The sequence below is a fragment of the Coenobita brevimanus genome, chromosome 33 (genome assembly GCF_032717465.1).
Source record: "Coenobita brevimanus isolate Jiangsu-jjx chromosome 33, ASM3271746v2, whole genome shotgun sequence".
Classification (NCBI taxonomy): Eukaryota; Metazoa; Arthropoda; class Malacostraca; order Decapoda; family Coenobitidae; genus Coenobita; species Coenobita brevimanus.
The window spans coordinates 430,847-451,602 of record NC_136986.1 but is presented as its reverse complement, the minus strand read 5'-3'; the positions used below and the strand labels follow the sequence as shown (position 1 = coordinate 451,602).

Here is a 20,756-nt window from a genome sequence, read left to right as displayed (position 1 = left end):
TCAACTAGTCGTAACTATTTCACTTGGTTGACCATAATATCTATATGTATATTAACCAAAGGAAGGAGTATGTATAGTTGTGAGTAAAAGATGGAAGAGGAGCATAAAACAGTATGGATCAGTTGAGTCAGGGATTGTGTGGGTAAAGTTGAAAGTTGGAATACAAATGTGGGCGATTGTGTGTGTGTATGCGCCAACGCAAGATCGTGCTAGAAGAGTGAGAGAAGAGTTCTGGACAAATGTAGAAGTGTGCATGGAAAAGTTTGGAAGGAATGAGAGAGTGTTTTTGATTGGTGATATGAATGGTAAAGTTGGGAATGTGAAGGTGGATGGAATAGTTGGTGAGTGGGATGTGCCTGCTGAGATAGATGAGAATGGCAGTGCGTTAGTGGACATCTGTGCTGGGAGGGGGTTGGTGATAGCCAATACCCTCTTCAGGCATAAAATGATCCACAGGTATACATGGCGAGTGATGAGAAGGGTGGGTGGTGAACTGAATGAAAGGAAGGCAACGATTGATTATGTGTGTGTGGATGAAAGGATGCGAAGATGTGTAATGGATGCAAGAGCTTATAGAGCCTGGGGGAGTGGACTTTCTGACCACTACTTGGTGATGGCCAGAATTAAAGTTCAAGTAAGTTGGAGGAATAGAAGAAGGGAAAGACGAGAGGAAGGAGTAGTTGCAAGGAGAGTGGAAAGGTTACAAGAGGATGAGAAAAAGGCAGAGTATAAGAGAGAAGTGGAGGAACGATTGGGAAAATATGAATTGTAGCAGATGAGAGACGTGGAAGGTGTGTGTAGGATATTTACAGAAGAAATATGTGCAGCATGTGATGTGGTGTGTGGAAGGAAGAGAAGACGGATGGGGGTGCAAGGAACAGCGTGGTGGACTGAAGAGGTGAAACAGGCTGTGGCACAAAAGAAGAAAGCATACAATGAATGGATGAGAAATAGGGGGGTGGAAGAGGTTGAGAGGCGGAAGAGAGAGTTATATGTAGGAAGAAAGAGAGAGGTGAAAAGATTAGTAAGAGAGAGTAAGAAGAGAGTGGATGAGGAATTTGGAAGAAATTTGAGTGTAAAGTGGAGGGACTGTAAGAAAATGTTCTGGAAAGAGGTGAAAAGAGTAAGACAGGGTGGAAGTGAAGTTAGCAGGGGAGTGAAAGATAAAAATGGTAGATTACTAGTGGAGAAGGGAGAAAAAGTGAGCAGATGGAGAGAACACTTTAAGGAATTGTTGAACATAGAGGATGGAAGTAATGCGAGTATAAGTGGCTGGGGAATGGCTGGGAGAAGGAGGGAGGTGAGAAGACAGGAAGAAATCAGTAGGATAGAAGTTGTGGAAGCAATGAAGAAAGTTAAATCAGGGAAAGACCCAGGAATTGATGGAGTGTGTGATGAAATGCTGAAGCATGGGGGAGAGATAGTAGTAGAATGGATGTGGAAGATGTGCAGTTTGGCCTGGGAGGAAGGTAGAGTCCCGGAGGATTGGAAGTCAGGTATAATTATTCCCTTGTACAAAGGAAAAGGGGAAAAAGAAGTGTGTGGTAATCATAGGGGCATTTGTCTTCTTAGTATAATAGGAAAAGTGTATTGTAGGATACTTATTGACAGAGTTAGAGAAAGAACAGAGAAATTAGTTGGAGAAGAACAGGGAGGCTTTAGGAAGGGAAGAGGTTGTGTAGATCAGATATTCATTCTCAGATCTTTAGTGGAAAAGTTTCTAGAGAAGGGAAAGAAGTTGTATGCGGCTTTCATGGATTTGGAGAAAGCATATGACAGGGTGGATAGACAAGGATTGTGGAAAGTGTTAAGAATATATGGAGTAGATGGGAAGTTGTTGAATGCTGTGAAGAGTATGTACGATGGTGCGAAGGCTGCAGTGCGTGTGGATGGTGAAGTAAGTGAATTTTTCTCTTTGAAGGTTGGGTTGAAACAGGGATGTGTCATGTCTCCATGGCTGTTCAATCTGTACATGGATGGGGTAATAAAAGAGGTACAAGGTAAGGTAGTGGATGTTGGAGTGGCCCTGGTGAGAGAGGATAGTGTTTGGAAACTCCCTGTACTGTTGTTTGCAGATGATACTGTGTTGTTGAGTGAAGACGAAGGGGAGCTGCAAGGCTTGGTGGATGAGTTTGAGAGAGTGTGTAAGAAACGGAATCTAAAGGTGAATGTAGGGAAGAGTAAAGTGATGGTCTTTGAGAGAGGTGAAGTCAGTGAATGTACAGTGAGGTTGGATGGTGAGGAATTGGAAAATGTGAGTACGTTTAAGTACTTCGGTAGTGTGATGAGTAAGGATGGAGGTTTGGAGGGTGAAGTGCTTGAAAGGGTACAGCAGGGAAGAAAGGTTGCTGGTTCTTTGAAAGCAGTGATAAGAAACAGGGAAGTGAGTATGGAAGTGAAAAAGTTACTACATGACAGTATTGTGATACCAACTCTAACGTACGGAAGTGAAGCTTGGACGTTGTTGGAAGGACACAAGTCAAGAGTGAGAGCCGTGGAAATGAGTTATTTAAGAGGAGCCTGTGGAGTCACATGGAGAGACAGGCTGACGAATGAGGATATAAAGGAGCGTTGTGGTGTTGAAGTGGATGTGATAGGAAGCGTTATGAGGAACACACTGAGGTGGTTTGGCCATGTGGAGAGGATGGAGGGTGAAAGACTGACGAAGAGAGTGTATGTGAGTGAGGTGGAGGGGGAGAGAGGGAGGGGGAGGCCGAGGATGAGATGGAGGGATGGGATGGAGAGGTATATGAGAGAGGGGGGTGTGAGTTGGGAGCAGGGGAGTGAAATGGCGGGGGACAGGGCAACTTGGAGGCGATTTGTTTGTGGCCACCCCAAACGGGATTGAGGCATCTGGCAATAGATAGATAGATAGATAGATAGATATTAACCACCGCCGCGCATCACCTCATATGCGATATATGCATTGCACCTCTGGCAGCACTGATCACCTCATACGAGGTGATGGATCTCCACATCATAATTCCAAACAAGAGGAAGCAGTGGTTTCCCTGTGAATGTTGACTCTCCCTCTATGCCATCAGAGCTGATGTATTACCCTGCCATGCCACAGTTGCCAAGTACCACATATTTAGTAAACCAGATACGCAGACCACCCCTGGCTGCGCTGATTGCCTCATATGAGGCGATGGGTCTGTGCGGCATATCTCAAGCACAAGGAAGCATCAGTGGTTTCCATGGGAACGTTGAGTCTCCCTCTACCGTATCAGAGCTGTTGCCAATCCCTGCCCACCCCATCTGCCAAATATCGCATAATTGGCAATTCAGTTTTCGTTTGTAGCCCATCAATGGCGGATTCATGCCCGTCTACCTCTCACGGTGCTGGTGACTTATCACCACCCTCACACCCACCCAAGAGGCGTAAATTACAAAAAGACGAGGGTGATAAAGAGTTCAAACTCAAAAACACTTAATCTGATGACCAAAATTCAACTTAATATTTAAAAAAAAAGTAAAAAAAAAAAAGGACTTAGGGAAGGTAATCGAGTTGATAAGAAATAGCGCAGGGGGGAGTTAAATACATGTTAGTTAATAAGAGGTTGTGTATTACTTCATCATTATAAGCTAATTCAAGTAAATCCCTCCTGAGAGACCAACGCGGTACAGGATGAGGATAGACAACATGTATCCTCATCCTTTTGACAAATATATTGGTCAATAAACTGTTTCAATTTCAAAATTCGAGCCCGCACCAGCAAGCATTTAGTGTGGACGTGGCCTTAGCTCTGGCGTGTGAATGATGTACTGGTAAGGAATAGATGCTACGTTTACTCTTGTGTGTTACTTTGCCTTTTTATTTTCAATGCAACTTGCATAGGAGAGATATCCAATGTACAGGATAGTAAGCATTAATAGTCCTGTCGCCTCTCCTACCTCTCTCTCTATGGACCCTGACATCTCCGTATTGCTAATCCGATGCAAACAACGTTGTTGGCATTGTTTTGTGGCCAAGTGAAGACATCAGTGACGGTTGCTGTAGATTCACCACACTGATTTTCAAAGTCGGTGGGGGAAAAACGAGAGGCGACAGGACTTTTGATGCCAACTGTAGCATAATCAGTCACTTACCGTATATTAAAAATTTTGGCAAAACTTCGTTCCTCTTTAATTTCCCCTGAAGTGGAGACCATGAAATCTTTCTGAAGCCAGCAAAAGCATGGATTTAGTGACATCAGCGGCATGAAGGTGAAACTATTGTGCTCTTAAGAGCGACAACATTTGACCGAGCTGTAGGGCTCGTACAAAACGGTAATTAATGAACCTAAGAGAGAGAGAGAGAGAGAGAGAGAGAGAGAGAGAGAGAGAGAGAGAGAGAGAGAGAGAGAGAGAGAGAGAGAGAGAACCGGTGTAATACTTGAGTGCCATGCTAATGGATATATGAATATGTATAATATACATATGGAATTTTTTTTTTAAAGTACAAGTGAGGCAGTGCATACTCAGTCACCTAAAACACGTTCATTTTTCACATTACCGAAGCGCAGGTTCTAATTACAGACAGCCAAGTAAATGAGATTTTATTTATTATTATTATTTTTTTTTTACACAAGAGGCCTCTTATAGGATGAACATCATACTTTGGTGGTAGAACAACGTTATGAGTTTAAGTATTATCAGTTGTAGTGTAATAACTATTCTAATATGGCAGCTATATAATTATCATGATGTTTTTCAGGTACCAAAGAAAAAGATATATAATCTCTCTCTCTCTCTCTCTCTCTCTCAGGCCAAAAACGACACAGACGTATTCCCCCGTGACGACCAAGGGTACCCGTGCCTGGACGACGCTACGGACATCATCAGTGTGTGGAAAGTTAGTGAAGATCCCTTAACAATTCTCCCTTTGCAATTTATTTCTTGATTATCTTGTTTGTTTATTATATCGGTATACTTTGCATCAGAAACATACAAGAGGATACTGAAGTGTAAGATTCCGTACACCTCTCCCTGGGCGATTCATTTTCACACCACTGCTCAATATTCTCTTGCCTTCAGCACCCTACGTCACTTTTATCTTTAGGGGAAGGGGGGTTGTGATGATGATGATGATGATGATGACGATGATAATGATGATGATGATAATGATGATGATGATGATAATGATGATGATGGTAATGGCTGAATTATGATCGAATGATGACTGAATGATGGATAATAAATATATGATGAATGACACTGACGATGATGATGATGATGATGATGATAATGATGTATGAATTATGAATGGCTGATGGCCGAATGATGGATAATAAATATATGATGAATGACGATGACGGTGAGGATGATGATGAAGAATCATGATAATGATAAAGGATATAAGATAGTGACGACGACGGGGATGATGATGATGATGACAGTGATGACGATGATGATGATGATGATGACAGTGATGACGATGATGATGATGATGATGATGTCCTCTAATCGCCTGCAGGAGATGGAGAAGGTGGCGAAGGCGGGTTTGGCCAAGAACATCGGCGTGTCCAACTTCAACATCAAACAATTGAGGAAGGTCATAGCCAACGCCACCATCCTGCCGGCGGTGCTGCAGGTGATGTTACAATCCTTGGACGCCGAGGAGAGGCCCATTACACTCTCTATACTCCCTTTGTTTTCATCTGAGAGAACTGGGTCACTATCACACCCGCATGGTAGTCAATAAGTTCGGAATGAGGTTAGGAATGAGATAGAGATGATTAGTATATGCATGATGTTCCAGGACTGTGTTATGAGGCAGACATCAGTCTCCTTGGTTACCAGTGGTCTACCCTTACATGTGACTATACTTGGCCACCAGCTGAGCTGAAAGAGGTTTGGGATAATTTCCAGTTTAGAGTGAGTGCACTATAGGAACTGCAATGGGTTTCCTTCACTGAATTATGTCCATGTGTGTGTGTGTGTGTGTGTGTGTGTGTGTGTGTGTGTGTGTGTGTGTGTGTGTGCATACTTACCTGTGTATACCTACAGGTTGAGCTGAACGTGTACCTCCAGCAGCCTCAGGTACAGGAGTATTGTCGTCGGCAGAACATTGTCATCACCGCCTACGCCCCCTTCGGCTCCCCTGGCAGGTTTAAGTGAGTACCTCTCTCTCTCTCTCTCTCTCAATGAATGTATCAGTATGAAGGCATAAGGAAACAACAAATTAATCCTGTACAATAGGAGTCCACTATGGCGATATAGGTAAAGGTATCAGCAAAAGTTTGGTGCCACGTCTCCGCTGGCTGGGGGAATGGAACTATTTCTATGGGATGTCGGTTTACAGCAGACAACAAGAGTACGAGAAGCATGGATACTTTGTTTTTTGACTGTCAACTAACTTCTGCTCATGTCTGTACCCAACGTGACTGTGGGCTATGTGGGCTTCTATACACCCCGTTACATTCGAATTTCATTAGATTTTTCCTGAGCAGTAATTTTAGTTTGACTTTTTTTTCGTGTAAAATAGAAAAAATCCAAAACAAAGCCAGCAAAAAATATCCATTTTAAACTCAAGCAAATACAATGAATAAGGAAGCCGAGAACAAAATGCGTCAGTGATCAAGATATGTGGACGCACATAATTTAAAACAGTGGAGGTCATGGCCTAATACAAAAAGAAAGATAATAATACATTGATAAAAATAATGTACAATAATTATAGCCTCCTTGCCGTCAAAACGAGGCCACCTGAATTCTCCCTCTTTCTCTGGAACAGCACTGGATGCAAATCAGGCAGCTGCCCCTGTGACGGTGACGGCGGGTGTGGGTGGGTGCTGGAGGACCCTGTGGTACGCCTGGTGGCTGAAAGTCACTCCATCACACCAGCTCAGGTCCTGCTTCGCTTCCTCGTCCAGCAGAACATCGCCACCATTCCTAAGTCAGCCAACCCTACACGCATAGCACAGAATAATGATGTTAGTAATATGATGGGTAGATGGAAAAGATACTGAGCCGTAGTGATAAGATGGAAAGATGGGAACGAACTGGCAGGGGACTGGGCGACATGGCTGCGATTAGTTTATGGCCCCCCCTACGGGATTGAGATGTCTGGATATAGTAGACAGAAAAGATGGTGGGCTGTCGTGATAGGAAGGACAGATGGAACAGATGCTGAGCCATAGTATTGTCGTATTCTGCCACTGAGATACGGGAATTAAGTTGCAACAGGAAAATACCCTCCAGGTTACAATGAATAATCAAAAGAATGCATGTCAAATTTTTTCCATCTGGACATAGCAGATCTGGGGTTTCAACTGGCTATTGCACTTCCTCGTGACTAGCGCCGTAATAAAGTGTTAATCTATTGCTACAACTCAGCGTTCAAGGTGGAGAGAGGTCAATTTTAGTCCAAAGTTAAAGTGAAAATACCATAATAATCTAAAATACTATTAAAAATATAATGTTCGTTGTGGTTCTAGCTAACAGAGAGGACATGGATGCTCTGATGAGTCGATATAGTGAGGCGAGAGATGTCAGTTTTAGGCCAAGTTAGATTGAAAGAAGCCAAGTAATACCAGTACTAAGAAGACAATATTTCTCCCGCCCGGTCCCTTCAGATATGGGGGTTCAAACTGACGGAGACGGAGATGGAGGCGCTGAAGACTAGGGACAAAGGCGAGGCAGGACGAAGATTCGGACCGAACTACGCGTATTACCAAAGGTTAGTTGTTATGTCTACTGTCTCACTTCCCTCTCTGTATATTTCCCCTATTTTTTCGTTTATTTTTACCTCCTTCTTTCTTCCTTGCCTACCTCCTTACTTACCTACCCACCTACCTGCCTACTTCCCTCTCACTTACCTTACCTACCTTTCAGACTATTTTTTCTTCGTTCCTTACCCACATCGCTCCCTTCCCACATGCCTACCTACCTATCCACCACCCTACCTACCTACCTACCTCTAACTGTATTTGCCTACCCTCCTGTTTTCCTCTTCTCTTATCTTTCTATGTTTTGCATCTTAAAGTGAAAATAAGAGTAAGGTTGTTGAAGATGGTGATATATATTTTGATTTTTTCATTTTATTTGCAGGGTACGTGACCACCCGGAGTTTCCCCACTAGCGTGACTTGAGCGCACACACACACACACACACACACACACACACACACACACACACACACACACACACACACACACACACACACGCACACACACACACACACACACACACACACACACACACACACATGCTGAAGACTAGAAGAGTAGAAGAGGTTGGAAAAAGAAGCTGAGGTTGTTGTTGTTGTTGTTATCCAATCCATTCCTGGACATGCACGCGGTGGACTGCAGGCTGAATCTGAGTTTCTCCCACTATCAGCCATCCTTCTATCTGGGGATAATGAGGGAGGTGGGGGACGTACAGTATATCTATAGCAGGCAGCTCCCCCTCCCGGCTATATCAGTGCCACCACGAGACGGCGTCCCTCTCCAGCAGCCCACACATGTAATAAGGTGGAATATAATACCGTCCATTTCTGAATGAGGTACGTAAAACCTCTCCATTGGCGATTTATTTTGAACATTACACTTTTCTGCTTTCTTGTGTGTTGCCGAAGGAAGCTATGTAGATATTAAGACTATGTAAGTAGCACCCAATAAAATGTTATGGTGTAATATGCAAACTAATCGGTAAGGAAGAGGTGTTAGGATGCCTCACATGATTTAGAAGGATGAATTAGAGGGAACTGAACTGCAGAATAAAAGTTAAAAAAAAAAAATATTGTTTTATTTTTTCCACATTGGTAGACAATTTTATTAAGGACAAAGAGAGAGAGAGAGAGAGAGAGAGAGAGAGAGAGAGAGAGAGAGAGAGAGAGAGAGAGAGAGAGAGAGAGAGAGAGAGAGAGAGAATGATTTGCACCGCCAGATGATTTTCTATTAACCTCTTCTCTGCGATGACGCCATTTACTTTTCATTCCTGTTGTGTACAGACGATTATTTTCATCTTAGGGGAAAGTCTTGTATTGAAAGGGTTAATGAGGGCTCTATCTGACCCTCTTGCAGCTCTGAATATCTATCCTAATCCTAACAAAATCGTTCTCCGTTGTTGTTGCTTAAAACTGGTCAGTGTGGTCGAGCACACCCGTCGACCACAGGAAAGTAATGGATCATAATGTTTGCGTGTCTCATCCCTGGCTCTATGGTGTGAGAGATCCACCAGCCAGCCAACACACGACCTTGCTTTGACTCAAACTTTCGTCAAGGCAAGAACGGCTGTCATAGCAGTATAAATAGACGTGGTAAGGGTGTTGCCATCTTAGCGGTTTTGCTCTTAGGAATGCTCAATTTCTTTTAGCAACCCCCCTGGAGAGAGGGGAAAAAGAATGGCCTACTTGCCCAGCATCACTGCCTGTCGTTAGAGACGACTAAAAGGGGCCTTTTTGTCTCCAGTCTTTCTCTCCTTATTGTCCTCTTCTTCTCTTCTGCCCTACTCCTCTTCTTGATATTTCCATGTTTCCTCCGGCCTTTCCATCCTTCTCAACTCCTATCAGGTTAGACATTTGGTTTCATGACATGGATAGTTTAAGGACCTCCCACTGACACTGACCCTTCCTGTGCTTTAACACTAAACTGTTTCATCACCAAGCCGCTTCATCACAAAAACCACTTTAACGCCGGTTTTAATGCCGTGTAGCCAATGTATGGTTTGGTGCTAGTTCTTCATTATTCTATCTTTGCTTCCTCCTTTTAGCAACATATTTATTTCAAGTGACGTATGAAATTTAGGAATTTTATTAATACTCTAAATATACGCTGGTGATCTGAACTTTCTTTTTGTCTATTTATGAATCTCTGAACGATTAGCGTCATTTTAGCGCCTTTCGATTTGGCAGCTCCAAGCAATCATTTTTATTTCACTTACCTATTTAGTGTATTTCTGCTGGATCCAGATATAGTCACTTCCGTTTAGTGATAATTTTTAATGTTTGGCAGCAATAAATCTAGCAGGATTATTCAGATTTTCATAGTTTGATATATATATTCTAGAGATTTTTTTTCCATAGGTTTTCTGGATATTTTTGTTTTTCAAGAGATTCTAACTTTTTTAAGAGCAAGTTAAGCGGTATTCGTGGTTTTGAATTTGGCTACCCTGCAGTGCCTGTCAGCTATTGTGCCTATACAGATGCGGTGCCAGTGATGTGTTGCCCTCGGCTGTGCAGAAGTCTCCCCGAGCACACAGATGGCCACAGGTAACTGCAGTTCATCTAAACATAGGTAGGTGATTCTCTCTCTGACAAGAGAAACCATGCAAATATGGCGAGCTGTGGGATTTTTTTTTTTATGCAAGGAAGAAGGAACCAGAGGCCAGGAGCCCGCAAACCGTTCCTTCCAAGAAAAAAAACAAAAACAATGAAAAAGATAGCCAAATTCAAGATCCGTTCATTTCAAGATGCCGGGACACACTGCTTTTGAAAGACCGGAGATCATAGGAAGTAGGAAATCCAGACAGGAGACTGTGTTCATCTAAACATAGGTCATCCTCCCTCTAACAAGAGAAACCAAGCAAATATCATGGCGAGATGTAGGATACGTGCATCGTCCCCCACTGTGGAGGGGAAGTGGCACTGCAGTTGAATTGTCTCATCGTCGGGGACTGTAAGTTAGATTGTCAACAAATAATCTTTCATGCATACAGCTGTGCTAAGAAGTTCCCCATATTACTGTAGTAGTAATCGCAGCAGTATTATTATTATTATTATTATTAGTAGTAGTAGTAGTAGTAGTAGTAGTAGTGTCAGGACTCCATATTATAATAATACAACTCATAGATAAATAGACAGATAGATAGAGAGATAGATAGAGAGAAGCATCAAGCCAAGGTGTGAGATAGGTAGTGTATCAGCGAGAATCAAGCAAAAGGAAATTAGATTGCAACTCTTAAAGTGAAGGAATGCTGGTCGTGCACCGGAAGCTGTACATACACACAGACATACAGTGTTCTAGATGTTTCCACGACAGTATAGCACACGTGACACGACCCCTGCTAAACGAGAATGTAGCAATCAGAGCTCAGAAAGGGGCAAGCCATTGAACCAGCAGGTAGTGGAGAGATAAAATAAGAAGAAGGGTCCGACTAGACTTAGTCAGTAAATTAAGTCACTGAGTAATACACACGCTGCTCAACTTAGACTTTCTTTGAAGATAATAAATCAAGATCAACTCCCTGTATTCATCTTTAACTCCTCCTGCTCTTCAATTACCAAAATAACTTCAATCAAAACTCAAGACTCACCTATTACAAGACTAAAGAGTTACATATATATATAAATGGTGGCTACGAAGTTCCAATAATAAATGGTGGAAGCACAGTAACGATCGACTCTACACCTATGAACCACCATCTCTACAAAAGCAGGTGAAACTGTAACCAAGATCAGCTCCAGTTCTACAGCTGATTCTACATTACTACAATTCTACGATCAAGTAACCACAAGCGAGAATACAGTAAGAAGAACGAGTCTACAAGTTTATGATTCTACGAGTCTATGAGCCTACGAGTCTACGAGCCTACGAGCATACAGTAACAATGACGAGTTACGAGTGAGGATCAACAAGCCCTACAATTAACTACAAATAACAAGTCTACAAGACAACTCTATAATCTTCTTCACACAACTTCAAGCAGCAGCAAGAAGAATAAAAAACAAAACAAGTAAACAAAAAGCAAGGACAAAGCAACAAGCATTAGAACCCCAACATTCTCTCTCCTACCGCCCCCCTACCTCCACTGCTCATACAGGTCAAGACGATGCAGCAAAATACCACAACCACATTTATAATGCATCTCACTCACCTTTCCTCACTCAGGTTACTCATTGCTACTGAGTTACCCACCACACCTACCAGTGTGAGAAGCCGACGTCACCATGTGTATCTACTGAGACGACGTCATCATGCGTGTTTGCTGAGACGACATCACGCCAATCAACGTGCGACTAACACCAGGCACTTCTCACCCACTACTCGTTACTCATTATTCACATAGCTCCTACTCATACTCACTTATTTTCACAGTATTGAGTGGGAATTCGACGTTCTATCTTGAGGTTTGCCTGTGAGTACAGCTGTTAACCACTACCTTCATCAGGCCATGGGATTTCCTGAGTAATATCGTCCATCAACACAGCCCTAGAATTATCGAGAGGAGATCTTCATTCAACTCTGCATTTATCTTCCGAGATTGACAGCTGCTTTCAACTCGCCTCTCTGAGTGACCATCTGTATCAAGTGGGTGTAATTATACTTACTCATTTCTTCTCAGTGCTTAAATTAGGTAAAATCACCTCCTTTACTTATTTTTATATATACACTTATATACTCACTATCTATCATTCATTAAAACTCATTTACTCATCTATTTAGTTAGGACATAAATTAAAGACGTATTTCATAACACCATACCTTAGCAATATGAATTCTTTTTAGCTGAGTGATATAACAGGAATATTTTCACCTCCACCTGCGTTAGTAACAGATGATACACAGTTAGCACCCACTGCAGATACACAATTAGGAGAGCACCAGGGCAACCCACCCACCCTACAGAAATCACCGTAAACTAAAGATAAAGAAACTAATACCTCAGTTCTAGATGATAATGATGATTGGCAAATCCCCTTTGATGTAGCGAGTGAGGACTTAGTCTCTGCCTTGCATACCTATGAAAATATACTTGACAGAGTTCATCGTTCAGGGAAAACCTATTCCACTATTCCCTCACACAACGATAAACAAGTCCAAGTTAAATTAACAAAGCAACCAGTGAAGATGAATACAACGGATCAAACTAAGATATACGTTTATCATGAAGATAAAACTGCCCCGAAATTCTCTGGCACAGAAAAAGATCGCATTGATGTCATTTCACTGGTTAATCAATGCGAACTGATCTTCGTAAAAAGGCACATTACAGATGAACAAGAGAAAATTGCTGTTTTTTCCTCTTTGATTAGTCAGGAAAGATGTCCGGCAGGAAACTTGCTTAGGTCAGACAAGGCTCTCTGAGCTAAGACATATGATGAATTTAAAACTGAATTTTTGAAGAAATTTTCTGGAGGTATGAACTCTTTGCCAGGTATAATCCCAGAATTACATAAGATTGTAGATGTGGTAAGTGAGCACACTACAAATCATGTGCTCAGTGAAAACTGCCAAAGTTTCCACGATCAAAAGAACATTAGTAGCTACCTCAGAAAACTCAAACTGGATAATAGGTGGATGGAAAGATGTCCCCAGACCTCGTCGTGGACATCATTGGTTATGTAGCTGCCTTGTGTAAATTACCTGATAGGACCCTCAAGATCGCCAAGATGATAGCGTACACCCCAGGTATGTGCTTACTAGACTTAATGAACGAGGTAGAGATGCAGTGTAGCAAAGCAGGGGTGATCGAAACACAATCACATTCTAGTAGAATGAGAGTGCCTGAGACAGTATCAACTGGGAAAAGAGCTACAACTACCCCAAACAGAGAACAAAATCGATCGCGACCCAAAAGCAGGCAGAGCAAACAACCAAACACGTCGAGTCTATGATCACAAACACCAGGCTACAGGCAGTTTTGTAAGTTTCCGCGCAGTCCAAGCAGATCACACCACTAAATATGGGAAGTCATCTCGTAGATCACACTCAGGAGATAGGTCCATTCCATGTCATTATTGTGCAAAACCAGGACACACAAAGATTGAATGTTTTATCAAAACAAAAGAGGATACACAAAAGACACAAGAATTTGGTCCCTACTGTAGACATCATCGGTGCCAAGGGCACTGGACCAGTCACTGCAAAACAGTAGAAAAATTAGTGCCTATTTTCAAATTGGGGGAAAACCAACAACAAAAAATGAACAAACATAAAGAAAAGCAAGTCTAAAATTCACATAGGAGGCATGTTGGGAAATGAGTGTATCTTGATACCAGCTGTATTTGAGGATCAAAACGTTTCCTTATTTTTAAACACAGGCTCTCCAGTGAACTTAGTAACACAAGAAGAAATAAACAGAATTTTTAGAAATAAGATGAAAGTAACTTTTCTGGAAGTTACTTATTTAGACTTATATACAGTAGATGGCAAACAAATCACGTAAAAGGTATGATACGGCTAAACATCTGTTTCACAGAGATACAAGACCAATCTCTGCATTTTTTTTTATATCGTTGAAAACTTCGCAATTAAAGCTCATACGATACTGGGCTTAAGATGCATGAGAACAGAGAAAATAACTTTACTCCCACAAATGAATGGAATAGACTTTGATAATGAATTCATAGAGGAAATACCCTCAGAGTCCCCACCGATTAGTAAAACAGAACCAAAAAGAATCGGTAATATTAAAAGTTTAAACAAACATACACAAACAGATGAGTGTATAGATCCACTCACCCCCCCCCCCAGCCTCCAGGACTAGACACCCACGTAACAGTACTGATTTATCAGTTTTTCCCACCCATCTCACCAATGATTTAGTTATAAGACCTAACTCCTATATGAAAGTTACCATAAAGAGCAAGTTACGGAATAGTACTGTTCTTGTCTTAGAAGAATTATGTAAAGTAAAAGGATTGTCAGTAGAAAACGCATTACCGGGTATGTCAGATGAACGACGATGGGCAAACTCAGATATATCTAATTAATCACATGAATGGGGAAGTACCGTTGAAAAAGGGGACATGTGTAGTTAATATTGAAAAATGTCCCGCCCCTGTATTGGCAATAGTTGTAGCTGGAGTCACAAGTGAGATAAAATCTACGGATAGAGAAAGCATAAAAGAGAATTTAATTCACTCAGGTGAATTTGATGAAGAAAATGATTTGTTAACCCTGTTGGAAACACACAGGGACACCGTAGCATTACCCAGAGAACAATTAGGGTGTACTAACCTGATTAATCACAAGATTAATGTGCACCCAGATACACCACCAATTTTCGTACCGGCCTACCGAATCCCACAATCTCAGTGTACACTCGCAAATCAGTATGTCTATGAAATGTTAAAACTTGGAATTATTGAGCCATCAGTCTCCCCGTGAAATGCCCTATTATTCTTCTTGCCCAAACGAAATGGAGAAATGCATGCGGTAGTAGATTACCGTAAACTAAACAATCACACAATCCCAGACCGATTTCCCATGCCATTGCTAAGCGACATCCTACAGAATACTGGATCAGAAAATAATGTATTTTCCACGATCGATTTGCTAGGTGGTTATTATCAAATTCCTGTAGATCAGGAGTCACATAAATGCACTGCATTTTCCACAGATAGAGGACACTATCAGTATAGAAGGATGCCAATGGGACTGAGGACAGCCCCGGGCACATTCCAGCGTCTTATGAATTACGTATTGCCCGGAATTTTAGGACAAGGAATATTTGTTTATCTTGACGATATTATCAACGCAACGAAAGATATCACAGAACATCTCCAGCGATTAGACCCACTCTTACAAAAGCTTGGTGATGCTAGTTTTAAAATTAAGCTTTCTAAATGCAAATTTTGCTTTAAGGAAATAAAATTCTTAGGCCACAGACTAATTGCTAATGGTATTCACACCACTGATGACAAAATACAGGCACTGAAAGACTTTCCTGAACCCACTACGAATGACGAAGTTAGACAATTTTAGGTCTAGCTGGGTACTATAGGTCATTCGTACAACAATTCTCTCATATAGGGTTTCCTTTATTCCAACTACTCAAAAAAGATGCTGTATTCCAATGGGAAGAAGAACAAAAACAAGCATTTAACAAATTAAAAATTAAACTAACAAATGCACCATGTTTGGCATATCCGGATTTCACAAAACCATTTATTATTTGTACCGATGCATCAGTTAAAGGATTAGGGGCTGTACTGGTGCAGGAAGATAAAAGAGGACAGAATCAACCAATTGCATTTGCCAGCAGACAAATAAAAGGTGCAGAGAAAAATTATTGCACTACAGACTTAGAGGCACTTGCAGTAGTTTTTGCATTACAAAAGCTTCGAGATTTGGTATATGGTTACGAAATACACTTATTCACCGATCAAAAACCGCTAGTGGGTATGTTTAAAGAAAAACTCCTGTCTGGGAGGAGAGCAAGATGGAAATGTAGGCTACAGTCGAAAACTACAATGTACTCGTACATATTCATTATATACAAGGTAAAATGAATCTAGTAGCCGACGCATTAGCTAGGAACCCGAAAACAATTCAGGTCGCGGCATTAGATCTCAAAGGAGACATCCCAAACCACGATGAAATCGCAAAAGCACAAAGACTTGATCCAACATGGTCTAAAGTTATATGCAAGTTAGAAAGTGGAGATGACATACAATTACCCAGCTACATGTACCACTCGAACAATTCACAATGGTCAATAATACATTATACAAAATCAACCCAGAACAACCAAAACGCCGAAGAAATAATAACCAATTGGTAGTACCTAATGACATGATACCTCAAGTATTACGAACGATACACGATAGCCCACATGCAAGACATCCTGGAATGGATAAGACATTCAAACAAGCCCAGTTGTTATATTACTGGCCATCATTGCGAAAATATATAAACAATCATATAGACAGATGCGAATCATATGCAAAACACAATGGATACCCATTTCCACCTGCACCGATGGGTAATTACCCTGTACCACATCAACCATGGGACGTTGTCGCGGTTGATTTACTCAAGATGCCATTATCATACAGTAATAACCAATACCTATTTGTAGCAACGGATCATTTTTCCCGTTATGGGAAATGAATTATGTCAGCAACCCTAGGAAAAGTCTCCCTAAATACCTAACATATACCTTTACATATATTGCTACTACTGTAATTATAATAAATGGTGCTGTACTATGAATGGTAACTAACCTCTTAGGATAGTGTTAGTGGGCTTGCTGGGAATGGAAGGTGGTATCCGAGGCTGTAAGTAGTCCTACTGAGTCCCCGGAGGATGGCTGTTGGCGTCACTAGCGGGTAATGGCTGCTGCTCCTCCTCAACCTTCCTCATAAATCCTGCGAAATCACACTCAGAATCACTATCCTCAACCACATCCATGGAAAGTCCTGCTTTTGCCTGTCCTAGCATTCCGTAAGCCTTCACTGCTGCCAGAATCTTGTCTTGGTTTTTTATTATGGTCCTCACGCTGGCTTCATTCACGTCGTAGGCCTTGGCGATGTCCACTTTCCTCTCCCTTTTCTTCTTCCTCTCGATGATTTCTAGCTTGGTGGCCTGAGGGAGGTGCCGCCGCTTCTTGGGGTTCTCAGAAGGCTTCCTAGGCATCGTGAGCAGGATAAAATGCAGTTGCAAGGGCAGAAAATGCAGAAAGGAAAAAAGCACCTTCCAATGTGAATTATGCGACTGAGTGGCGCTGTGGCGGGAGAAATTTAAACAGAACATCACGTGAGAACAGAAGCATATTTGACTGGGCGACATTACGATCACGTCATGATAGCGGGTGGGGGAGGCAACTTGATCACAAGTTTTGATTGGCTGTCAGCATCACAGGAACATCCAGTATGACCGTGTTGGACCAGGGGTGATCGTGCTAGAGGCGAACTCGGTGGATTTCGCCCACTTCTCGGAGCTCCGTGCGTGTTATGCTAATGCATCCATGTTACAGTAATTAAATTGTATTAAATCGTACTAATTTTTTGCTCTCCCTGCTGGACGCGAATTGTGCTGGACAAACGCGTGTTGGACACGAGGGTACTGTTGTGTGTGTGTGTGTGTATATATATATATATATATATATATATATATATATATATATATATATATATATATATACTAGCAGGGATACCTCGTGTTGCCCAGGCCAAAAAGGTGAACACTTAAATCGTATTTGTTCTTGTTCAATCTTTCTCTCTAACCCAGAAAGACCATGTACCTCATATGCTTTTGAAGAGGAATTATAAGAGGTCCAGGAGCTATCTATTTCAGCTTTCGCAAACTAACGCACAGTATTTGTGCGCACTTGTTTACTGTCACCAGTGATCTCAAATGACCTCAGAGGTCAACCTTATATAGCCTATATCTGAAAGTGAGATCATGTGAGTTTCCATGCCAAAAATTGAGCTGCTGGGTCCAATCATTCGGGCATGTATTACTCGTGACCTCAAATGACCTCCAACCTTTGACCTCAAATGACCTCGGGGGTCAACCTCATATAACCTATGTCCGAACTGGAGGTAATATGAGTCTCCATGCAAAAAAATTGGACTGCAGGGGAACCCGGTGTTGCTCAGGCTAAAAAGGCGAACACCTTGCCGGTGACCTCAAACGATGCAGATCTGACTTTTGACCCTTCTAAAACCATCATTGCCTTACCCTGATTCAGAATATATTTATGGGTTTGGGGGTCTCTGGCCATTGGTTTGGGCGCAGTTGAAGGACAAACAAGGAAACAACACGGCTCTTTATATATACAAACAAATATATATATATATATATATATATATATATATATATATATATATATATATATATAATATGTGTGTGTGTTTGTGTGTGTGTGTGTGTGTATACATGGCAGTCTTCCTTCTCCAGTGACATCAATTAGACCCAGTCCCATATTAATGATTTGATACAAGCTGGTATGGAATTGTTCACACCCAGTAACAGTTCAATAAAAGGTATGAGTCCACTAAATGGTTTGACAGCAAACTGTGCCAAAGCAACGACCCAAATTTCCTTAATATAAAACGTTTACTTAAAATCTAAATCATCTGAATCATCCAGTCAATTTTATATTGCTAGAAACCATGCAAAAGCAGCAATTAATCTCACTAAATCAAACTTTCTTCACAACTAAACGTCCAGACTATTAAGTACTCCTGATGACAATAGAACATTCAGGTCAGTTCTTAATTCTTTCAATAACAACTTTAACAGATCATCACCCATTCCCTCAATAAAATCTTCTGATGGTAACACTATAAATTGTCCGTGTGGTAAAGCGAACATGCTTGCTTGTAAATTTGCTATAAATTGTACCTTAGAAGAAGTCAGCCATAATGACCCCGTACTAGAACTTAATCTCCAGAAGTAGCTCCACTTAAAATGCGGACTAGTTATGTAAAATCCATCTTGGATTATTTACCAGCCAACAAAGGTCCAGGTCCAGATGGAATTCCTCCAATTGTTTTGAAAAAATGTTCCCCAGAACTTACTTCTGTTCCAGCTAAATTGTTCAGAAAATGCATACTTGCTTCTTCATTCCCTAATTTTTGAAGCGAAGCCAGTATCCACCCAGTTCCAAAGAAAGGAAGTTCTTCTGACCCCTGTGAGTACAGACTAATAGCTATGACATCTTCTCTTGGTAAAGTATCTGAAATTGTAAATAATAAGCTCACTGTCAAACATCTTGAATCTAATAACTTAGTGATAGACAGTATGGTTTTCACCATGAAGATCCGCTGTTGATATACTCAATCTCCTAACTCATACCATCCAATAGTCAATTGACCAACGTGGAGAAACTCATGCAGTAGCCCTTGATATTTCTAAAGCTTTTGACAGAGTGTGGCACCATTCCCTACTATCCAAAAGCTCTTGCTATGGCCTAACATCTTTTGTTCCTCTGATTTCCTCACATCTCTGCGACAGAAAGATAAAAGTAGATGATGTGTATTCCAATTTTCACTGAATTAACTCGTCCGTGGCCGCCGGCGTCAAATGACATTTAGCCAATAAATAGCCACAGGCATCGTTTGAGTGCGGCCTATAAAAAATGGCATAAATTTTTGGGAAGTGAATGAATGTTCTGAACGTCTTCAGACTGACCTACTCTACACTCCCATACACCCCACACGTCAGTACACCGCGCACTTCCGTGATGAGTGGACGTCTGAGTTCTGCCTCTCTCCCTGCCCTTACCCCCATCCAGTGCCGCCCTTACCGGCCCCGTAAGCCGCTCACCAGCCCCGAGATCAGGGCAGAGCTGTTTCCCTGTGGGGAGGAGAGTGATGAGGAATGAATTGGGTCCGACCAGAGGTGGAGAGTATGGTGGGGAGTAGTGACGAGAGTGATGATCAGTGGTGTCTCTCCTACTACAAAGGAGGACAACAGCGACATATCCTTGGAGAGAGAGGAGAAGCCACCACCACCTTGCCATACAGATCCACCAGCACCAAAGACAGTGGTGAAGTGGCTCTTCACTGAGGGAGAGGAGGGGGAGGAAGTGAAGGCTGGAGTGCAGGTGCACTCACCCACATTGCCTCACCGCCAGATCAAAGCATCGTATGCACCACCTCACCACCCTGCACAACCTCTCACGCCACCTCACCACTTCCTACCAATTCACGGGCCACTTTACCACCACCCGTGCTACTCCTCCACCCACCACCACCTCCCAGGCCACCTCACCACCCACCGCCATCACGAGCGCCACTGCATCACTGCCACCTCGCCACTGCCAAGCACCTCTTGTGCCTCATCACCACCTCACATCACCTCTTGTGACCCCACACCATCGCCCAGCACCTCCCATGCCCTCTCACCACTGCCCAGCACCTCCCACGCTCCCTGACCACTGCCCAGCACCTCCCATGCCCCCTCACCACCACACCTTGTCCCAGGGACTTCCTCCTTGGTCAAGTTTGTGCAGCATGGAGCACAGAAGGTGCACAAGACAGGAGGCAGAAGAGAACAGTGTAACTCTCCCCTTCACATGTTGCCTACAGGTGAAAAGAGACAATGGCTTTTCAACCCAGGATGTTTGACTTTGATGAGACAAACTCCGGAGTCAGGGACACG

The 20,756-nt window shown here is 42.2% G+C and overlaps 1 protein-coding gene across 1 annotated transcript in view; it reads left to right on the top strand.

Annotated features, from left to right (window-relative positions):
• LOC145395704 (aldo-keto reductase family 1 member A1-like) overlaps nucleotides 1–8,062 on the top strand; it is a 70,756-nt gene extending 62,694 nt beyond the window's left edge. The window contains exons 4-9 of the mRNA XM_080269247.1: nucleotides 4,748–4,834; nucleotides 5,456–5,572; nucleotides 5,989–6,095; nucleotides 6,716–6,914; nucleotides 7,557–7,660; nucleotides 8,032–8,062. Coding sequence (XP_080125373.1) covers nucleotides 4,748–4,834; nucleotides 5,456–5,572; nucleotides 5,989–6,095; nucleotides 6,716–6,914; nucleotides 7,557–7,660; nucleotides 8,032–8,062 — 645 coding nt within the window. The remainder of the gene's footprint in view (nucleotides 1–4,747; nucleotides 4,835–5,455; nucleotides 5,573–5,988; nucleotides 6,096–6,715; nucleotides 6,915–7,556; nucleotides 7,661–8,031) is intronic.
• Nucleotides 8,063–20,756: the final 12,694 nt, after the last annotated feature.